This window comes from Calypte anna, chromosome 1, assembly GCF_003957555.1.
Source record: "Calypte anna isolate BGI_N300 chromosome 1, bCalAnn1_v1.p, whole genome shotgun sequence".
NCBI classification, from domain to species: domain Eukaryota; kingdom Metazoa; phylum Chordata; class Aves; order Apodiformes; family Trochilidae; genus Calypte; species Calypte anna.
Genome location: NC_044244.1, coordinates 64,927,320 through 64,947,536, shown reverse-complemented (window position 1 = coordinate 64,947,536; position 20,217 = coordinate 64,927,320). Strand labels below are relative to the sequence as shown.

At 37.2% G+C, this 20,217-nt stretch overlaps 1 protein-coding gene across 1 annotated transcript in view; it reads left to right on the top strand.

The window, feature by feature from the left end:
- Positions 1-20,217, top strand: part of TRHDE (thyrotropin releasing hormone degrading enzyme) — a 186,745-nt gene that overhangs the window by 108,433 nt on the left and 58,095 nt on the right. The window contains exons 7-9 of the mRNA XM_030462736.1: positions 954-1,019; positions 12,839-12,904; positions 14,531-14,718. Coding sequence (XP_030318596.1) covers positions 954-1,019; positions 12,839-12,904; positions 14,531-14,718 — 320 coding nt within the window. The remainder of the gene's footprint in view (positions 1-953; positions 1,020-12,838; positions 12,905-14,530; positions 14,719-20,217) is intronic.

Here is a 20,217-nt window from a genome sequence, read left to right as displayed (position 1 = left end):
CATAGAAGGTGTTTGCCTTCCCTGTGTTTGTAAGATGGCAGAGCTGGGACAAGTATATTGTTGTTCAGGAAGCTGCAAGTACAGCTACTGGGTTTCCTGAAAGTAAATAATTAGTAGAAGTACTTCTGAAGTATCTCTGAAGATGGATGGATCCTTAGAAAATAATTCTGCTTTTGTGTTTCCATCTTGTACGTAGTCTTGAATTTCTTTTGTATTTTCTTTGTTTTATAAAAGCCATCCGTAGTTCCATCCAGTGTGGCTAAATGTTATCTGTGAGAGGAATGTTATAATTTTTTTTAATGTGTGTCTGACAATTTTTGGTCAGAGAATAGAAAAAGACTGTGAGCAAGATCATATGAAGGTGTTTGCTTCATTAATTCTCATAGAAATAATCAGAGTTAAGATACCTTTGTAAATATATGCCCATTGCTACCATGTGAAATTTAAACTGTGGGAAGGATTCTGTTCATCTTCTTAGAAATATTTATCTGCTATTTATCTGCTTAAACATCTCTGAGAACTTTACTTATTCTGTTCCTCAGGTAAAAAAGGGTAGTGATGCTTCTCGACCTGTGGTCTTGTCTGTTCAGGCAGTATCGGTTTCAATAAGATTATAGAATCATTAAGATTGGAAATGACTTCTATGATCATCAAGTCCACCTGTTAACCAAACACTGCTGTGCCCACTAAACCATGTCCTAAAGTACCACATCTACATGGGTTTTGAGCATCTTCAGGGATGGTGATACAAGATTGGTCTACTTCCTCACTTTGTCTTCTAGGCATTTGCAGTATCTTCTGCCTCTGTCTTTCATTTCAGCATAAAGATTATGTTAATCATAAGTTTCCAAGATGGTAGTGTTGGATGTAAATAGCTACTTCAGTTCGTTATTATTGTGTGATATTGATGTGCAAAAATGGTAACTTCTTTTTTTCTCTATTATTTCCCATAGGGCGCAGCTCTAATTCGAATGCTGGCAAATTTTATGGGTCACTCTGTGTTTCAAAAAGGCTTACAAGTAAGTTAAGGCATTTTTGTGTTTGTGTATGTGTGCATTTCTAGAAGCATCTCTCTTTTTTCTTTTTAGACTATATTTGCATCTAGTTGCAGAAATGCTTCTTTACTTCAGGACCATCTGAGCTGTGAACAGGTCCCTGGAGCTGAATTTGATGGAAGATGCTGAGCAGTGTACCACACATTGCAGTGCCTCCGATGTCACCTGTGTTTTTTTGTGTATCAAATGATACACTTCAACTTGCACATGGTTTTGTATGAATCTTGTGTAGATTGTCACAAGAAAACATTTTAATCCATGTGACAATTGTGTTAAGGGCTAGCTGAGGAGAGAACTACTTCTTTTCAATTACATTTGTGTGCTGGAATAACAAATAATAACAAATGATGTTAAGCCAGCAATGAAGTATATGGCCCTAAAACTAGGAACTATAAGCATTTTTTCCTTCCCCCATAGCAAAATCCTTGATTTTTATTTTTACCTTTTATAATCATAGAGTGCTCCCTGCCTTAACGATGTTTTGAAAACTCATTCTGCCTTTTAAAAGAATTTTAAAGAGATAACATTTCTGTACTAGGACAAAGAAATTCAATGTGCTGATTACCAAGGATAAGCTCTTTTCAGCAATAATTCATTGCAAATGACTGTTACTTAAACTATTTAAAACCAAACAATCCAAAAAATAAAAAACAATGCAAGTTCCTCCATTCCATTGAAATCTGCTTGAGTAAATAATGTTAGAGGCAGCTGCGATCGATGAATTATGTATGATGCAGCCTGCTACTTCGAAGTGTCCTTTAAAGTAAATTGATGTTCACCTGAAATACAATTATGCTAAGATGGAAAGAGCAATCAATCTTATCTGTTCTTAGTAAGCTTTGCATTTTCAAATTTAAAGAAACGACATTTGGGATCAGGTAATTTTTTAACAGAATAATTCTACTTCTAACCAAAATAAAATGGGAAATAAAATATAAAACAAAAATTAAATAAATGCATTGTTCATGTCAGGGAGGTGTGTTCCATGCAATAGGCAATAAAAGGAAATCTGCTGGGGAAATACAGCTTTCTGGAGATTTTCATGACATTCAGGATTTACAGAATAATTTATTCACAGGACCCAGCAGGATCATTTTCTTAGTTGTAACATCAGATCAGTTAGATAATCTTTTTATGCAGACAAGAAACCTTGAAATCAGAAACCCTCATCTCTTAAGCCAGTAAGACTTCTGTCCTTAGTCCAACAGACTCCATCTCCATATGGAAGTTCAACAGCAAAAAAAGCATTTCACTCAGGTCTGTAGAAGGGGAAAGTTTTAATATGTACGTCTGAAACCCTGTTTTTCTGTTTTCTATGGAAAATCTGTGAAAATCTGACTAGTGCAAGTCTTGGAATTAATTCAGGAGGAAGATGATATTCTAACATCTTTCATAAAAACTGTTTAAAATCTAGATAGAGTTTTCCATATGGATGTCGCCAAACTGAACAAAATAAAGCATTAAGTTCATAATCTTGTTCATAAGCTACATATTGGAAATGCCAATCATTTAGTTCTTTGTGTTTCATGGGTCTAATAAAATACTGTTTCTGGGTGGTAGGGCTGGGAGGTTAGCTTTGCTAATGATAAGAGGAAATGGAGGACTATTCACCCTTTCTATAATGAATTGATTTAAGCTTTTTAGCTCTTTAGTCCAGGTACCCTTACTTGGGATTTAGAATTACGTTGCCTTGAATCCAATTTTATCATGGAATTCAAATGTTCAACTAAATGGCCATTCTCAAGGAGAGCTGCAAAATCAAGTATTATGGATATTTGTAAATCTCTTAAAATAGCAGATCTTCTGAAAGTGCACTCAACGGTTCATTCCTCTGGAGTTATTTTAATTGCTTGCTGAGTAATTGAGTTTGAAGGACTTCTACTTTATCTTATTTGCTTTGTTTTTCATTAGACTCCAGCATATGAAGCACAGCAGTGTCAATATTCTGTATATTATTTCAGTTATTTTTAGGTATTAGGTTTTTCACCAATGAAAAAAAAATATTTCTGTAGTCTTACTAAATTAGCACAAACCAAAACAAGTAGCCCTTTATTTGTGTTTGCATTGTGTGTTTGTGGTTTTCAAGGTATGATTTATTACCAGTTAAAAGCTACAGAATTAGATATTTTATGTGAGAGAATCTACAAATAATATGCTATTCTTTGTATTAAAAAGAGGAAAAGATCAGCTTTGGAGCAAGACACAAATGGCTAGATAGCTACCTTTTTGGTTTGTTACCACTTTTTTCTTAATCTAATTACAGGTAATTGTATTAACTGGCAGATGGACTTTTTGAAGAGCAGATCAAAATAGCTTGGGGGAGCAAAATACCTTATACGTCAAAGAAAACAATCTGTTGTACTAAAAAAAAAATAAAGTTAATGCAGGACAGTGGACATTAATTGGTTTTTAACAATGAAGCAAATATACAAAGGTGTGTGTGATCCCTAATAGTTCAGCAAACTATTCTGTTGAGGAGTCTGCAAGGAGGTAAAATTGTTGTAGAGATGATATAGAGAGGCCAGTTACACAGTATAGATGGCTTTGGAGAGATATATATCTGTCATGAATTACTGGCCTGTTCCTGTCAATGTAAATATACTGTGAACAACCATTGGATTATAGTGTGGAAGTTCCACTATAAAACTGCAGCCAAGAGACTACCTAGAGAAGGTATGATTTTCTGGAAACCTTTCAAAGACATGATGTCTTGAATCATATAACTTTTTCAAACAAAAAATTTAATAACAAAGGTAACAAAGGTAGAACTTTCTCACTGTTTTCACATAGTACTTCATAAACAAAACCAAAAGAAAACATATTTATATTGATTTTTATGAATAATTAAATAATGACGTTAATAACCTCAGCAGGTAACATTTGTATATGAGAAAGTCACAGCTGTTGTTTTTGTAGAAAATGCCTAATAAGCCCTTATTTCTCACAGTAGTTGATTTCTTTCTTTTTAAAAGACCTGACCTCTTTCATGATGTGCAAGGTTTCTTACGCTCCACAGAAATTCAAGAGGTGCATGTCACTGCATGCCAGTGCTGTTCTTACTAAGTTGAGTAGCTTTTCATTCAAAAAGCCATTTGTCATCTAAAACATCGATTAGAGTATGAAGAGGCTTGGTCAGCACCACTTGCTCTGATTACATTTCTGAACTGCATAGGTTGGTAGAGAAAGAAGCTGTAAGTTGGCCTTATCATTCAGTCATCATTCAGACAGTAATAAACAGTATAATATTAGATTTGTGTGAGATTTTCATCTCTAGGCTGTTATTTCTAATCCATGTGCTTGAAATAGGTGGTTGCTTACATGACCGGTGTCACTGTATTCTTGGAGGTTTTACTGCTTTACAGCAAGGCACCTCCTTAAGTTATCAGTGGAACTTTTTTTTCCAAATTAAATATAGGAAGAAATCCCAGTAATCTGAAGGTCCAATGCCTAGATGTGTGTAAAGAGGCACCTCCAACTCTGTAATGAGACATTTCTGCAGTGATTTATTTAAATTTTTCTTCTATTTTGTTTGATTATTTTGAAGTCTCATCTCTATTACTATATGTTTCTCAACATTTGCCCTGTGGCAGCTCATTGATCACATAGATCCTTTTGAACTTCTCTTGCATCTATGTATGTGTTCATCACTCTGATTTAGTGCACCATCAGCAGCTTGAATTAGTTACAGTAGGAATCTCTGTTTCTGTGATGAATAAACTGCTTTTGTACTTCGGGCTTCACACTGTACATTTGGAAGAAGAATTTCCATACCGTGCTCTGGATATATGCTGTCTTTGTTGGTGCTGTTTTGCGGCCACTGTATTGAAACAAAATTGTCCCAGGCGGCCAAGAAGGCCAATGGCATCCTGGCCTGTATCAGGAACAGTGTGGCCAGCAGGTCCAGGGCAGTGATTCTGCCCCTGTACTCAGCCCTGGTGAGGCCACAGCTTGAGTCCTGTGTCCAGTTCTGGGCCCCTCAGTTCAGGAGAGATTGAGGTGCTGGAGCAGGTCCAGAGAAGAGCAAGGAGGCTGTGAAGGGATCCAGCACAAGTCCTGTGAGGAAGGGCTGAGGGAACTGGGGGTGTTCAGTCTGGAGAAGAGGAGGCTCAGGGGAGACCTCATCACTCTCTACAACTCCCTGGAAGGAGGGGTAGCCAGGGGGGGGGTCGGTCTCCTCTCCCAGGTAGCTCCCAGTAAGACAAGAGGGCATGGACTTAAGCTCTGCTAGGGAAGGTTTAGGTTGGATATTAGGAAGAAATTCTTTACGGAGAGGGTGATCAGGCATTGGAATGGGCTGCCCAGGGAGGTGGTGGATTCTCCATCCCTGGAGGTTTTTAAGAAGAGGCCGATGCGGCACTCAGTGCCTTGGTCTGGTAACCACGCTGGCAGTGGATCAAGGGTTGGACTTGATGATCTCAGCAGCCTGAGTGCTTTCTTTTGGAATACAGTTACATTGTTTTCCTGATAGGAGCTCAGTGACAACCTCCTCTCTGTTGCTATGAGGCAGCACAATTCCTATCCAGTATAGGACACTGGAAGTGCATGTTTTGTGCATGATTCTGCTGTCCTAATGCAATCAAAATTTCCACTAGCTCTTTAGAAGTCAGTGGGGATATTTCCAGTACAGAGACTGAAGGACTGAACACCTAGTCTCTAGTAAGTACACATTAGAATGGAAATAAATCTACTTCTACTCAGTCCAGTTGAGGACATGTAGAAAAAAGCTGAATCCCTACTGCATAAAACAGGTCATCACCAAAACTACTCCTCTTCCTCCTCCTTCTTTTTCTCCTTCTCCTCCTTCTCTTCCTCCTTCTCCTTCCAAATAATACATCAAATACATTTTTCTTTAATGCAAGGCTTAATATACTTGCAGGTATCTTACTGCACAACAGATACCATCAGGCTCTACTAGAAGACAACTTTGCAGTCCTTCCAACTGTTCCCTTTAGAATTTGGTCTCAAACTGTTTTGCCACCACACTGCAATTACTGTTGCTGTGTTTGAAAACATAACCTCCTTCCTGTTCATGTTACTTGCTAATGGGTGAACATGATTTTTAGAGAGGAAATAAAGCTTTCTATTTAAAAATTCTAAACTTTTTAAAAAAAATCCCAGCCAAGCAGGATATATTTTAAAGTATCTAGAGATTTCCTGAGTGCAAATTTTGAATCTGTTTCAGGTGACCCATTCATGGTGGATTCATTGAGTTGCAATGAATACAATGAATACAATGAATACAGAGTTGCAATGAATACAGAACCTGTATTAACTTTAAAATTGCATTTCTTGCAGGGGTTCGAGGTTTAATTTTTTTCTTGTGTTGGAATGAAAATGACAGGACCATATATTGCAATATATATTTATTATGAACATGAAACAGGTAGAGCAATGAAAGCAGTCCCTGTGACTGAACAATGGCTCTTGTCTCCTCCTTTCTCATACTGTTTGGGATAGGACACAGGTCCTGTCTACATCCTCAAAAGGAATGTTTTACTTTCAAGACCAGTGATAAGATACTCTGGATATTGCCCTAATTCTTCTCCCACTGAAATCAATGCTCAAAATTCCATTGACCCTTATAGTGCCCAAAATATCAGTTCTGCTGATCTGATTATTGTTAGAATGTATGGGGGTATTATGAATTACAAACTAAGATAGACAAAGTAAAATACTATAATTATGTAGCCTATTCAGAGTAATTTACTCTAGAGAAAATTAAGATTTATTTCTGTATATGATTCCAGTATTACTTTTCCTGATTAGCAGTTATTGCTTGCTGTTTGGATATAATGATTTAATTGCAGATATGACATGTTGACAGTGTATATTTTCCTATTGCTGATGATTGCAAGCATTGCATCAGTGTTATTTGTGAAAAAAAAAATCTAAATATACCTTTTGAAAATAAAGGGCTTAAATTTTAGCTGGTGTACATTGATGGAATTCCACTGTTTTCCTTCCCTAGAATTTCATGCATTGCATAAAATGACATGGAGAAAGTGACATTGCATTAATTGCATAAAGTGACATGGAGAAGGCTGAGGTTCATAATGACTTCTTTACCTCAGTCTTCCCTGGCAAGGGCTCCAGCCACACTCCTGGAGTCACAGATGGCGATGGCAAGGGTTGGAAGGTAGAACTGCCCATTGTAAGTGAACTGTTAGTTCAGTCAACTGTTAGTTGAACGTTAGAGCATCTCCCTTTAAGGAATTCACTTCAAAATAAACGTTTTGTTTCCTTCAAATGTGATACAGTGATAATCTGCCATCTGAAATAATGTTTTTTAGTTCTTTGTGTGGTCTCTATCATAATATTTGTCACATGGTTGGAGGGGCACTGACTTAGGATGCCAGGCTTCTGTTATACATAGTGCTTCTTCCTGCTGCTTGTCCACCCAGCATGTGTGGCTACCCAGTCCTATTTCATTTGCACCAATGGAAGAATTTAGAGTCCTTTTTGTGTAGTTGATTGAGGAAGGAAGAGTGTCCTTGGTACAGAATGATAGATTTACTTCCAGTGCAGGCCATTTGAGGTGTCTAGTTTTAAAGTAACCTCACAGAGAGATGGGGACAAGGAGGAGCAGAGGCTGTGGAAAGTACTTAGGTCTGACTGTACCACCAAAGAGTCATCAGTCTGTAGTGCAAGGCATGTACAAGAATGCATTTGATGTAAGGAATGTGTATGAAATGGACGTGACAGTTTTAGTACTAGATGGGGGCTTGTCCACACTGCAAGAATGGCCTTACACTCCTTTTGTGCTTGCGGTGCATGCAATATAATTGAATGTAAATAAATTTCAATGACATTTTGATGCTGGTTTTTGTCATCCTAGGTTGAACTGTTTTTATAATTAGTTTAATTCTTGACTAACTTGGCCAGTGACTAACTTAATTTTTTGTTGGAGGAACACTTCTCAATGTAACAGTAGATTAAAGTACAGGAAGGATAGCAACATTTTTGATAGTTCTAAATGTAACTCAGTCATGAAAGTTAAAATCCATTCCATGATGCTGATGTACTCTGTATGTTGGCAGTTTCTGACAAGACTGCCTGGAAGCAGTTTTGGGCAATCTTAGTGAAACTGATGTAGAAGGTGAAGAAATGGCTTGGTTTACCTGACCTGGAAAAAATCTATATCCAAGGTTTTGCTGAGCTGCCTTGGAGTATTGCTTTGATAAGTGGTCTGATCACAGCTGTTCATTCAATTTGGAGGTAGCTCTAGAGCTTGACTCACTGGTACAGATTATTTCTGACACAAATAGACTTAATTTCCATCTTATTTGCCTTATACAAAGTTTACCATGACCAGTAAGGTGAATTTACCTACTCCTTATTTGTTTTCTCAACTGCTTGTCCACCTGCCCAGCCAGAAAGGTGATGGCTTCTCTTCCTTAAGGCTCTTTTGCAAGGGCTGGTCTGTGTACAGATGAAAAATGCTGTACACCTAGATGTTCTATTCAAAAGTCTTCCTCTCCTATGGAAATCTTCACTTCTTTGTAGCTTGCCAATAGTGCTTTACCACTGGTTCTTACTCGTTCTTGTTTGTCACTCACCATTGCAAATGTAGGCAGTATGTTACTCCCTCTGACCCTTGCTGAAGCCTTTTTATTTGAATGTTAGGTAATGTCAAAATAATACATGATAGCAGATTTGATGTTAGCAGTGTTATGAAAAGGGGGAAAAAGGTGGCATATTATATAGTTAGTGAGTCAGCATTTGACAAATAGTGTCTGGTGGTTTAAGGTTAAATATACAAATTTCTAGGAAAACAAACCCACTGGATTTGATAGTTGGAACCTTAAAGCCTGATTTCCACATGAGCTAGATGTTTTATTAGTAACTTTAAATCTTTGGTGAAATAAAGCAGTCACATATAAAACTTTTCAACATGAACAAATTGTTGGATGAAAGGAGGGAGGATATACACCCATGAGTAGGAATGAAATACAAAAGAGGCAGGTAGAGGTGTAACTGCTGCTTACTGAGCCCTGAGAAATGAGAACATTCAGAGGACTGTAGCCACACCAGTTTGATGCCAAAATATTTTGCTATTTTTTTCTCACTCATCTTGTGTAGTGGATTTTACCAGTTATCTTTAGGAGAAAAAGTAAGTTATTCAATGATAATCTTTTTCAGTTCCCAACACCACACATATAAGTCTGGAGCTGTTCCTTCCACCATCCAATCAACTTCATGCAGATAAACTAAGAAAGGAGTTATGTCCTAGAATTGATTTTTTAGTTCCTAGTTATAGATCTGAAGTCTGTGCTGGAAGTAAGATACATCTTTGGAGACTTATTCTCCCTTTACACGTTTTTAACCTCTGCATTTATCAGTCACTGTTTTATTAGTTGTGAGTGTTATCATGTTTGGCTGTTGTGATAGTTAATTTTTTTTTTAAACCAACAGGTTCAATGCCTATCAGTACTGAGAGAACCAAGATTGCAAAAGGATAAAATACTTTTCCCCTTTATTTAATCTCTGTTTTTTTAAAAAAAGTCTAACACCATAAAAGAGTCTGCAAGCTTAATCAATACAGCATTACATCTTTCAAAATCTTTTATTGCTTTTCACTGTACTCTTGTTTCTACTACTATGTACTTCAGTATTGAAGTACTAAAATAATAATTTCAAAAGCATAGAATCTTTTAATTTTTTGGTTGGGATTAATATTAATGTATAAATCATTATACTCTAAATCTGTTGCATAATCTTAGGTTTTCCTTGTGCAGTAATTGGATTTTGTTTTAATGGTGTGAAAGAGCCAGGATTTTAAAAATTTTATTTGATGTTAAAAATTACTGAAACACATCAAAAAACCACACTGTTTGGTTATTACTTTTATTATTGATAGTGGTGAAGGTATCATATTCCATTATTCTTTTTGGCAGAGTGGCTTCCTGTTTTAATGACAAGATGTTAATAAGAATATTTCAAGAGGATGCTTGATGAAAAAGTAAAACCCAATTGTCATTTTTGAGTGTGTGTTTGATCAGTTTTCATGTTGAACTCTCATTCTAATTTCCCCATTATAAAGAAAAAGCTTAGAGGTGGCATTACAGTGAGTTTTAAAGAGAAAGGGGAATTTGTAGAAGAATGTTCTTGTATTCTGGGTTGCTGTAGAGGTTTTAATGTCTTTTTTTCTCCTGACACGTATTGCAGGGTTATAGCTGAAAGTTAGGAAGGTGGTTGAAGCATATCTTCATGCTCCAGCATACACTAGCTGATGGAACAGCATTTGTAGGTGGTAGACTTGAGCTGATCATGTGAGTGAAGCTTAGATTCAGGCAACTGTGTTTTCAGTGTCATCCTCCTTTTCTTTTCTGTGGCTTGCACATCTATTCTATTTGCTTTGGTTCTTTTCTATTCAATGTAAAACCTGAAGGGTTGCTAATATTCCTGCCCTGGAGAATTACAGTGAATGAGAACATGTCTTCAGGCTCTTTACAAGGTACTTAAGACTTAGATATGGATACCCAGGATGAAAAGTGGATTATTTTTCTGCTTGTTCCATCCTTAGAACAGATAAGCAAGGTATGTATAGATCTTTGGCTCCTATTTTAATACTTTCTGGGGTGTGTTTGTTGCTGATATGTATAAGCCTTTTCTTTTTTAAGTCTGTCCATGAAAGGTACTTAGAAAGAGGTTATTGATTTGGTGATGAAAGTTCAGGCTGGGTTGTGGTGACCCTAACTGGCTTTAAAGTCAACAGTTTGGATGTTGTAAAGTCTGGTGGTATTCTCAGTGTGAAAGCAGGCTCTGGTATGAGAAAACATATGATACAGACTTGTAAAAGGATGAACAGCTCAGGGAGAGTGAAGCAGAGAACAGTTTTGTCTTCTAGTGCCAGAGCTCGGGAGCAGTAGATGAAACCAGCAGAAAGGCAGATGTTTGAAACAGGAGTCTTCATGCAGCAGATCATTGAAGTGGGAATTGTTTTTTGTAAGGTCACAAATGCTAAACAGTTATATGGTTTGAGAAAGCAACTGGCTAAATTCACAGAAGATAACTATTAAATATAAAGATACTAATGTGCTCAACATTCCTTGTGCCATGAAGTGCTGGATGATGGGAGAGCATACAAGGGAAGTATCACTGTACCCTTGCCCTGTTTCTAGGTGTTTGGTGATTGGTAAGCAGGATTGGATGGAGTAAAGCCTCAAGTATTCCACCCATTTTATTTTTCTGTGTTAATGACTCTGAAAGCATCTCTCAGAATGACCAATGCAAGCAGCATTTTCTAGTGCAACTTAGAACGTACAGTATATTTATTGTTATTTATTTAGCTTGTCCCACTTTTGCTTATTCCTGTTTTAGCTTTTAAGTTGCAATGCCACTACTTTAACTTAGAAAGCTATTGAATATTTCACTGTGCCTCATACAATTCTGTGTTTTTAGACAAAATGGATGCAGAGTGTGCTGTAGGTGCAGCCTATAGTGTTGTCTTTTTTCCAGGTTAGTCTCATGACATTGTTAAGGCTCAGCTCTGCATTTCCTAAGGCAGTACTCTCATTTAGCCTTCCTAGCCTGTGATTAAATGGGAGGTGCTGCTCATTGTACTACGTGAGTTGGCTGGCAAAAGCTGAATCTGTCACAGATGCTACAATGTGTGTATCAGAAAATTTGCTTTCTAAATTCTAATTATTACCAAAGTATCTTCCTTCACACAAAGCGCAGATAACAGAGACAGCAAATTTGTCCAAGTTTTATCATTGTGCTGTAAATTAGGATTTGTCTTCTTCCACTGTGTGAAGTGCGGATGGTAGAAATTCAGATGCAGGAGAACTCATTGATTTGCAGCCTCTGATTCACTTTATTCTTCAACAAAAATGCTTGAAATATATGTTATTAAAACAATCATTGCTTAATTTAACTTCTGTAACTAAATGAATTGTTGTCCAGAGACATGGGATGATAGGAAACTACCAGTGTTGTCTCTCCAGTTATTTCCAAGACTTGAAATAATTTTCTGCTTGAAGGGCCCCGACCTAACCAGATCATATGCTTAAACTGTTATTTGGGAAGTTAATTAAATATGATGGTAGCTTATCAGGAGTTATCTTTCTGGTTGCTATGGGGGAAGAATGAGCCCTTGGTCACTGAATCTGTGACTGAATAAATAAAAGCATTCAATTTATAACCTCTGACTCTGAGTCACATATGTCATGAAAACATGCATATAGGTACCTGTGCATATGCCCAAAGTTGGGTTCCTATCACCCTTCTTCCACCACTTCCTGTTGTGGAGAACCTTTGTTATAGTCTGTTTATAGTCCCAGTTGCCAATGTGATATATTTTGACACTGCAAGTCCAGCATACCCCTAGATGAGTCAAGTAGAATATTGCTCAGTTAAATCTTGTAACAATTTCAGCTGTCATTGAGTGAGCAAATTTTTACACTAGATGCAGAATGACCTGCTAAAATAGCAACTGGAACTGTATTTCAGCAGCTTCTCCTTTCATTGCCAAGATGACCTATAAACCCCTTCTGAGATTAGACAGTATTTTAAATGTATGTTTAAATATTTAGCTTATAGAGTGATGCACACAGAAAAAGAAGAGCATCAAATGCTGTCAATGAAAATTTTAAAGATTTTTTTCAATATAAACTAGCTTAAGAAACACTTTACTCCCTTGATATTAATATATTGTACATTTCTAAATTTCTGACAAATGCAAGTGTTAATGTGATTAAACTTATGATACCAATGATTTGCATCTCCATTGGTTTGGCTTGTGTGTAGTAATATTGATTTGTATTTTTATTTTATTTCTGTAGGACTATTTAACCATTCACAAGTATGGCAATGCAGCCAGAAATGATCTCTGGAACACGTTGTCAAAGGTAAAATACTTTACTCTATTGCTCTAAGGGAGAAGCAGGAATTACTGTGATATTTTTCGTGTTGAGATCAGGTGTGAATAGTTCATATTGAGATGTTCAGATCCAGAGTAAATATGAAAACTGATGCAAAGAAATTCCAGCTATGCATTAACATAGTGAAAACACTAAAGTATGTTTTTGAAGCATTTCTATCCTTTGTTGTGTTAGAATATATTTCCTTGCTTGTGCTATGTCACTACTGCACACTAAAAGATGCTTCATGGGATCTTCTGTCATTGATTTTAGTGGCAGCATTCTGAGGCCCATAAACTGGAAAGCACAGGGCAGTGCTGAGCTTTGACATTTATATCAAGTGTGTTTGTGATTTTGTATGGAATTATGATTTGTGTGAAGGACAAAGCTATTAAAAGTTTTAAAGTTTGGTGTAAACAGGTAAGTATTAACCAGAACATTTGGCATGCTGTAGACACTTGTAGGGGCATGTTATATCCATGCTCCCTGTAATTGCCATGTCTAACCTTGGCTTGAGTTTCTAGAGCCGGTTTCAGAGATCTATTAGGGCAGAGTTTGATTCTGTAAAGTGAGCCAAGCATTCCTGAGTTTCTTGCCTACAGAGTGAGTCTCATCTAAACATCATTTATGTTAGTTTATCTTACCTGGCTCCCAGCTACCACATGAGATAATCATGTCTGCTGAACCCCAGCTCCCTCCCCATTCTGCAGGATGTGTTTAATATTTTAGGGCATCTCAGTTGAAACAGGAACATCTGCAGTCCCAGAAATCTAGGGATCCCAGAAATCTGTGTGGAAATCCGTATCCTTCTGAAGTGGCAGGTCAAGGTTAAATGACATTAGGCACCTACGTGTGGGCAGCTGAACTGAGTCCTAGGTTTGTACTGACTGTTAGTGAGAGTTGATACACATAGCATAGAGTTAGTGTCTTAAATCTATGTCTTAATCAGAAGTTGGATGCCACAGCAAAAGTTTTTCTTTCTTCTTGCTTCTCACCTGGTGCTGTCCTCTGCTAAAACAGCTTTTTTATTGACACAGTATCTAATATGAACATATTGTGTTATGATAGGTTCAGTTTCTGGAGGAGCTGGGGATATCTTTGTACACAAGCCCTCATTTTGGACATGAGGGACACGATTTTTGAATAACTAGTAATTTCATTTTCAGTACAAAGAACCTCCATACTTTCCAAAATCAGGCCCTTTAAATATACTTTATTCTAGGTACTCTAGATCAGCTAACACTGTGCCTTTTTTAGCCTTAGCTGATAAAAAATATCTTCTGGAAACAGACACCCAGTATATATGTGACTCTAGTTAAAACCCTGTACAGCAGGTTGTTTCTTCTGTTACAGTGGAATTGCCTGTATGATGTGGAAAACATGTCTTTCTGACTGTCACTCTCCTCTCTGCCAAGACTGCTAAATGTTTATTTCTAAGATTTACCAGGGACTGTTGGTTAAATTAGGTAGCGTGTTCTGTGTGTAAATGTGTGTGTTCATGCATGATAGTTATTTAAACCTTTAAAACTAATTGTGGTCTCTGCGACAAAAGAAGTTTTATATGTTGGATGGTGATATTGCTTCCACATATTGAAACTTTTCTTTTTTTTAAAGGCTTTAAAAAGGGTTGGAAAATCTGTAAATATCCAAGAAGTAATGGATCAGTGGACACTACAGATGGGTTATCCTGTTATCACTATCTTGGGAAATGAAACAACGGACAATGACATAGTGATCTCACAAGAGCATTTTGTTTATGATAGTGATACTAAACCCAAGAATCCTACCCCGGGAGACAGCAGGTACTTACATTTCTCAGTGAATATCTTTCAAGAGGCTTTAGTTGTTTAAGAAAGTGCTTCATGTATATTTTTATGAAGATGGCTCTTTAGAAATCTCTGAACTTTGCTTGATGTCAATATCATGTGGTGACCCTTCCATTTGAACTGTAGTAAAGATGAGGCTATTTAAGAGAATTGCAAAAAACTTAGAGAATAGAATAAGAAGTTAAAGCTTTTGGTGTGCCCATTTGCAACCTGAGCGCTCTCTGTGTGACTCCATCTTCTGTCTTACATCATACATCTGTCTCCTCTCCTTTCTTTTGATTTTCTTACATTCCATGAAGTAATTTGGAACATGTTTGGAAGGTCAGATACTTCTTTTCAAGACATTCTTCAAAGTAGACCTCTCCATGCTCATACACTGAGTAGGCAGATGTAACCATTTGTTGGGTATATACCTTGCTTGACGTGGGAAGCAGTCAGGAGCTGAGCTGGACTTCTCTGTACAAGGCAGGATGTTCCAGTTGTTCCATTTTTTAAGCTACCTGAACTGGTCATTTGGGGACTGGTACATTGGCTGAAATCAGTAGGCATCTCTGTCCCTACCCTTTTCCCACTTCATAGATTGTTTTGTTCCTGCTCCCAGCTGACTTCACACACTTCCTTCATCCCTTCAGGGACAGGCTGATATTCCTGGCTCATGATGGGAAAATATCTTGTTGTTTAAAAAAGCTTTGGCATCATATTTTAAAGCCAAGGATACAGAGCTGGTGCTAGAGAATTGTAGTTTACACTAATGACACTTCTGTGGTCACACATTTATGAAAGAGGACACTGTCAATCTTGAATACTCTGTGCATGTCTATGTAGATGCAGATAATGAAGAGGTAAATTTTAAAACCAAATTTGCTTGACACATCTGGAGCTGATAGAATATTCCTGTTAAGGAAATCCTAAAAATATAGTTACATTTACTGGGAAATATTTAGAACTTTGTTATCCTTTTTTAGAATATGAATATTATTGAACTCAAACATGACACAGTATATTATTGTTTTTCTGTCTGTGTTCAAACAGCATAGCAGAGTATTAAGTGTATGTTTAAGTTCTGGGTTGAAATTAGTTCCTTTGTGAAAAATAGCTAAAAGAAGTGAATGTATAGTGTTGAATTGTTCATGATTCACAGTTCAGTGAAGTGTGAGAGAGATTTTCTCCTATTCACTTGAAAATTTCTTTAGTGCAAGTGAATAAATGTGTAATATAATGTTAGTGGATTTGACTATTCAGAAATAGAAATGTTAGTAGTTTTTTGCTTGGTTAAAACAGAGATGTGAAACATCTGAAGTATTCTAGAGACATTTTAAAATAGATTTTTCAGGTACTCAGTATTGATTGTAATAACTGCTACTGTAATTCAGGAATAAAAGTTACAGGGCATGTAAATGTTTTGTATGGTAGAACATCAGGGATGGAAATTTTCATGTGACATTAATTCTGAATTCAACCTTTATTTTGAGATATGTAGAAGCGTAGTGTTCTGCACCAATGAGGCAAATTATGCAGCATTTCTTAGGAAACTTTGTCTGCAGCTTTTGTCACAATTACAATTCCTAAACCTTGGAAGTAAAATTTCGTGCTAGAGATAGCACAGAAAAAGGTATCAGCATAGGCCTTGCCAGGAATTTACTGTCCTTACAGGCAGTACAGTACATATATGTATCTCCTTTGCAGGTCTCTTTCCTGTTGTCTCCTCCTTTGGATTTATTTTCACTGTGGTTTTATGTCTTTTACTCACAAATGGGAGAGAAGTCTCTTGCCCAAGGAGGGCCTAACTGATGATGGGATGTTAGATAGGTTAGCCTATCCAGCCAGTTAGATAATGGAGCTACTTTACCACTTCCTGCTTCAAGCTATTTGAAAGTCCTGTTACATGTGTGTAAATACTTGTCATGGTTTAATCCTAGGCTGGCAGTTTACCAAATGACAGATTCTCTCTATTAATCCCCCTCCCATCTCTGATAAAGAAAGGAGAGAGAATAAGGAAGAGAAATTTATAAGTTGGAAACTAAACTACACAGCTTAATGAAAAATTCATGATAAAAAAGGAGGGAAAAAAATTAAATATATACAAATATACAGAAAAATGATACCATGTTCCTTCCGCCTTTCTCCCCAATAACTCTCACATCACCACTGAGGCTGCAGGGCAGCCCTGGGAAATCCAGGCTGGACTCCTGGAGTCAGCAGCAGTTGGGAGCTGGAGGCAGGAACACACAGATTCAGGCTAGCACGGATCAGGACCACAGGCATGGATGGAATACTCCCAGGATACCAAAGAAAGCAGGAAGAGGCCTGAAGGGAAGGGCTTGACCCTCATGATCCCTCAAATTTATAATGCGCATGATGCATATGGGATGGAATACTCCATTTGGTAAATTTTGGTCACCTGTCTTGTCTACTCCTCCCTAAAGGAGGGTTGAAGGTGTGACCCCTTTAATCCCTTTCTCTTTTCAGAGCACAAGATTTTTCTCAGGATCAAGCAGTGGCCTTGGCTCTGCACACCATTCTGTAGCTGTAGCTATAAATAGAGTGTTTTAGCAGTCTTGACTGAGAAACTTGCTGTTAATTTCAGCAAGTGCAGCTACTTATAAGAGACTCAGCCTCTTGTAAAGAGACTTCTTCTTGTAAAATTATAGGACAGAAAAATAATTTTATCCTGGCCGAGACCAGGACAATACTAAAGAACAGGAACCCTTATGCATTTAGCAAAATATGTATTCAAAAATTATCTACCATCTTACGTTAAAGCCCTATGGTGTAGTTACAAATTATTGTCTAGAATGCTAAAAGAATGACTGTGCAATTCATTGGTGCCCTGCTCACAGGCACATGTGGCTTGGTATGCACAATGGCTCTATGTCACTAGATATACTTTCATACCATCACATTAAATAAAACCCAAGATTGATATACTAAAAATACTTTTTCTCCATTGGAAAAGTTATTATTGCTTCAATTATTGTGAAAGCAGTAGACGGGGAAAATTACATTAATGACATGTCATTTGATAACTAATTGTATGTTATTCCACATTGATTTTTAATGTAAGAGCTGCAGTTTTTATAAGGAACCAGTTTTTCTACAAGTACACAAAGAGGGGCGAAAACTGTAATGGAAGCAGCACATTTGTGGGTTATAAGAACTACCTCCAGTGCAGTGTTCTGGCTGATTTTGCAGGTGGCTTTGGTCAGAAAGCTGGCAAGATTTACTTACTGGCTCAGTGGGGCATGATCACACAGGTAGGTGTTGCAGGAGGCACAGAGTATAAACACACACACACACATACATAATGTCAGGCTGTGGGCTTCAGGGGTGCTATGTATCAGTGGCCTAACTCACAGTCCAGTAAAGTCAGCTCATCTCCCCTGCAAGACCAATGAATTAGGCAATGGACACATGGCTTCCTGGGGATCCATAATGGGCACTGTAAATAACAGGGAGCAAGTGGTATTTATGCTACATTTGAGGCCCTTCACCTGCTGAGCAGGCAACACTGGCTTCTTTAGGGTGATTTATCTATGGGCTAATCGTGCCGATTATTTTAAACACCATAAATAGTAAAGCTGCAAAAATACAGAAAAATCTTCTGGTTCAGACTTTCTCTAGGCAAATTTAACTTTGTCTTCCTTTACAAAGAGTCACTTCAGGTTAGGTCTTTTGTATGTCTCTGCTGCATAAGAAATGTAGATAAAGAGGCAACTGAATATTTCAGAACCATTCTAGTTTCATAAAATGTCAGTGCTTTTCTTCATGCTATGTATTTATGCAGCAATTAACTGTTCAAAATGAAATGTGAAGCAGTATATTTAAATTTTTTTTTGCAGAAATCTTATAGAGGAATATAGAAGCAGCAAACAGATTTTTCTATGTGATAAACAGTGAAAGTGAGAATTGGCAGTGGTTTGCTCTTAATTCAACCTAGTCCATTACTGTAAGTGTCTGTAATTCCATAACAGAAGAGAATGATTACATATAGTTGTTTTTCCCATCTCATGTACAATTGTACTCCTTTTCTCTGTATCTGCAGGAAAATATCTTTCAAGGACCATACATGAATAAACTGTGATTTATTTATGTGCATAGAATCAACTGTATGTCAAGCTTAGCTCTAACATTTGGCCTGAAATCATAGAAGGTATACAATTTCAATTCCTTAGAAACTGATATAGATCTTACTTGACACTTATGCCTTCACTTGATCCATACTTCTCATTTTATGAGAGAATAAAACTAACAGTGACAGATAACATTTCTAGGAATGCCATTCCTCAGAATGGCCAAAATCACCAGCTTTCATTTGAGTTTTGAAGGCTGTGGTTGGTACAATGTTTCAGAAGCAATTTCAGTTTATCCAAGCAGAAGTTTAAAACTTCTGTAGTAACTGTGTAATTCATATTCTTTCCTCATATCACAATCCTTTATTTATGTGTAGGTTTAGTCCTGGATTGCTGTATACCCTTGTGAGAACAGATTATGCCCTTATATTATAAGGCTACAGGGGCTGAGGGGATATTCCATCTGACAGGGTTCAGTGGGTTTCCTTGCTGACAGATAAAATGATTATTTTGAGGCACCAGTCTCATCCATCATTATAAGAATGCTTCACAGATATGACAAAAAATCTTACTGAAAAATAATATGTGGTCTAGACAATAAAATTATCAGTTCTGATGAAATCCATAAACCTTTTGTACACTATACTGAAGAGCAGATCTATTATGGGTGTAAGTTTTACCTTTTAAAAAAATATACAGAGCTTGTCTCTTCAAAAGTGGAGAAATAAGCGTTTGGATGTTATCAAAATAATTAAGTTCAGGTTGCTGAGGTACTGCTCACTTGCATAATGTTGTTATCATGCATTCAGTTTCTGTAGCTAATCTTTGCTTCTTCATGATAATATCCTAAAGGCAAATGTCTTGCTAAGTATTGAACCTACCTATTGAAGCTACCTATGAGGAAAGAGGAAAAAGGAAGTGGTTCAAATTGAGGTATGGACAAGGTATTCATATGTGCTGTAATGTGGTAATCCTCTGTGCCTTTCTGTGTGTGGTTTGACTAGGGAAAATTCAGTTGAATGAGGCAAGACAGGAACATGACCAGTATAACTGCAGCTGTACAGAATCATGGATCTAACACCATGTAGTAATCATGATAACTGAAAGGCTTTACAACAGGCAGCAGAGATGCTCAGCAGTCATTTCACTGCAAGATAAACGATTTCATAGAAATCACCTTCATGGTGAACTTCCTAACATCTAATCTGAATCTACCTAACTCTAGTTTTAACCCATTTCCCCTAGTCCTATCACTACTCAAGATCCTAAGGAGTCTCTCAGCAGCTTTAAGATACTGGCAGGCTACAGTAAGGTCTCCTTGGACTCTTCTCTTCTCGAGACTGAATAACCCCCAACTCTCTCAGTCTGTCTTCATAGGAGAGGTGCTCCAGCCCTCTGATCATCC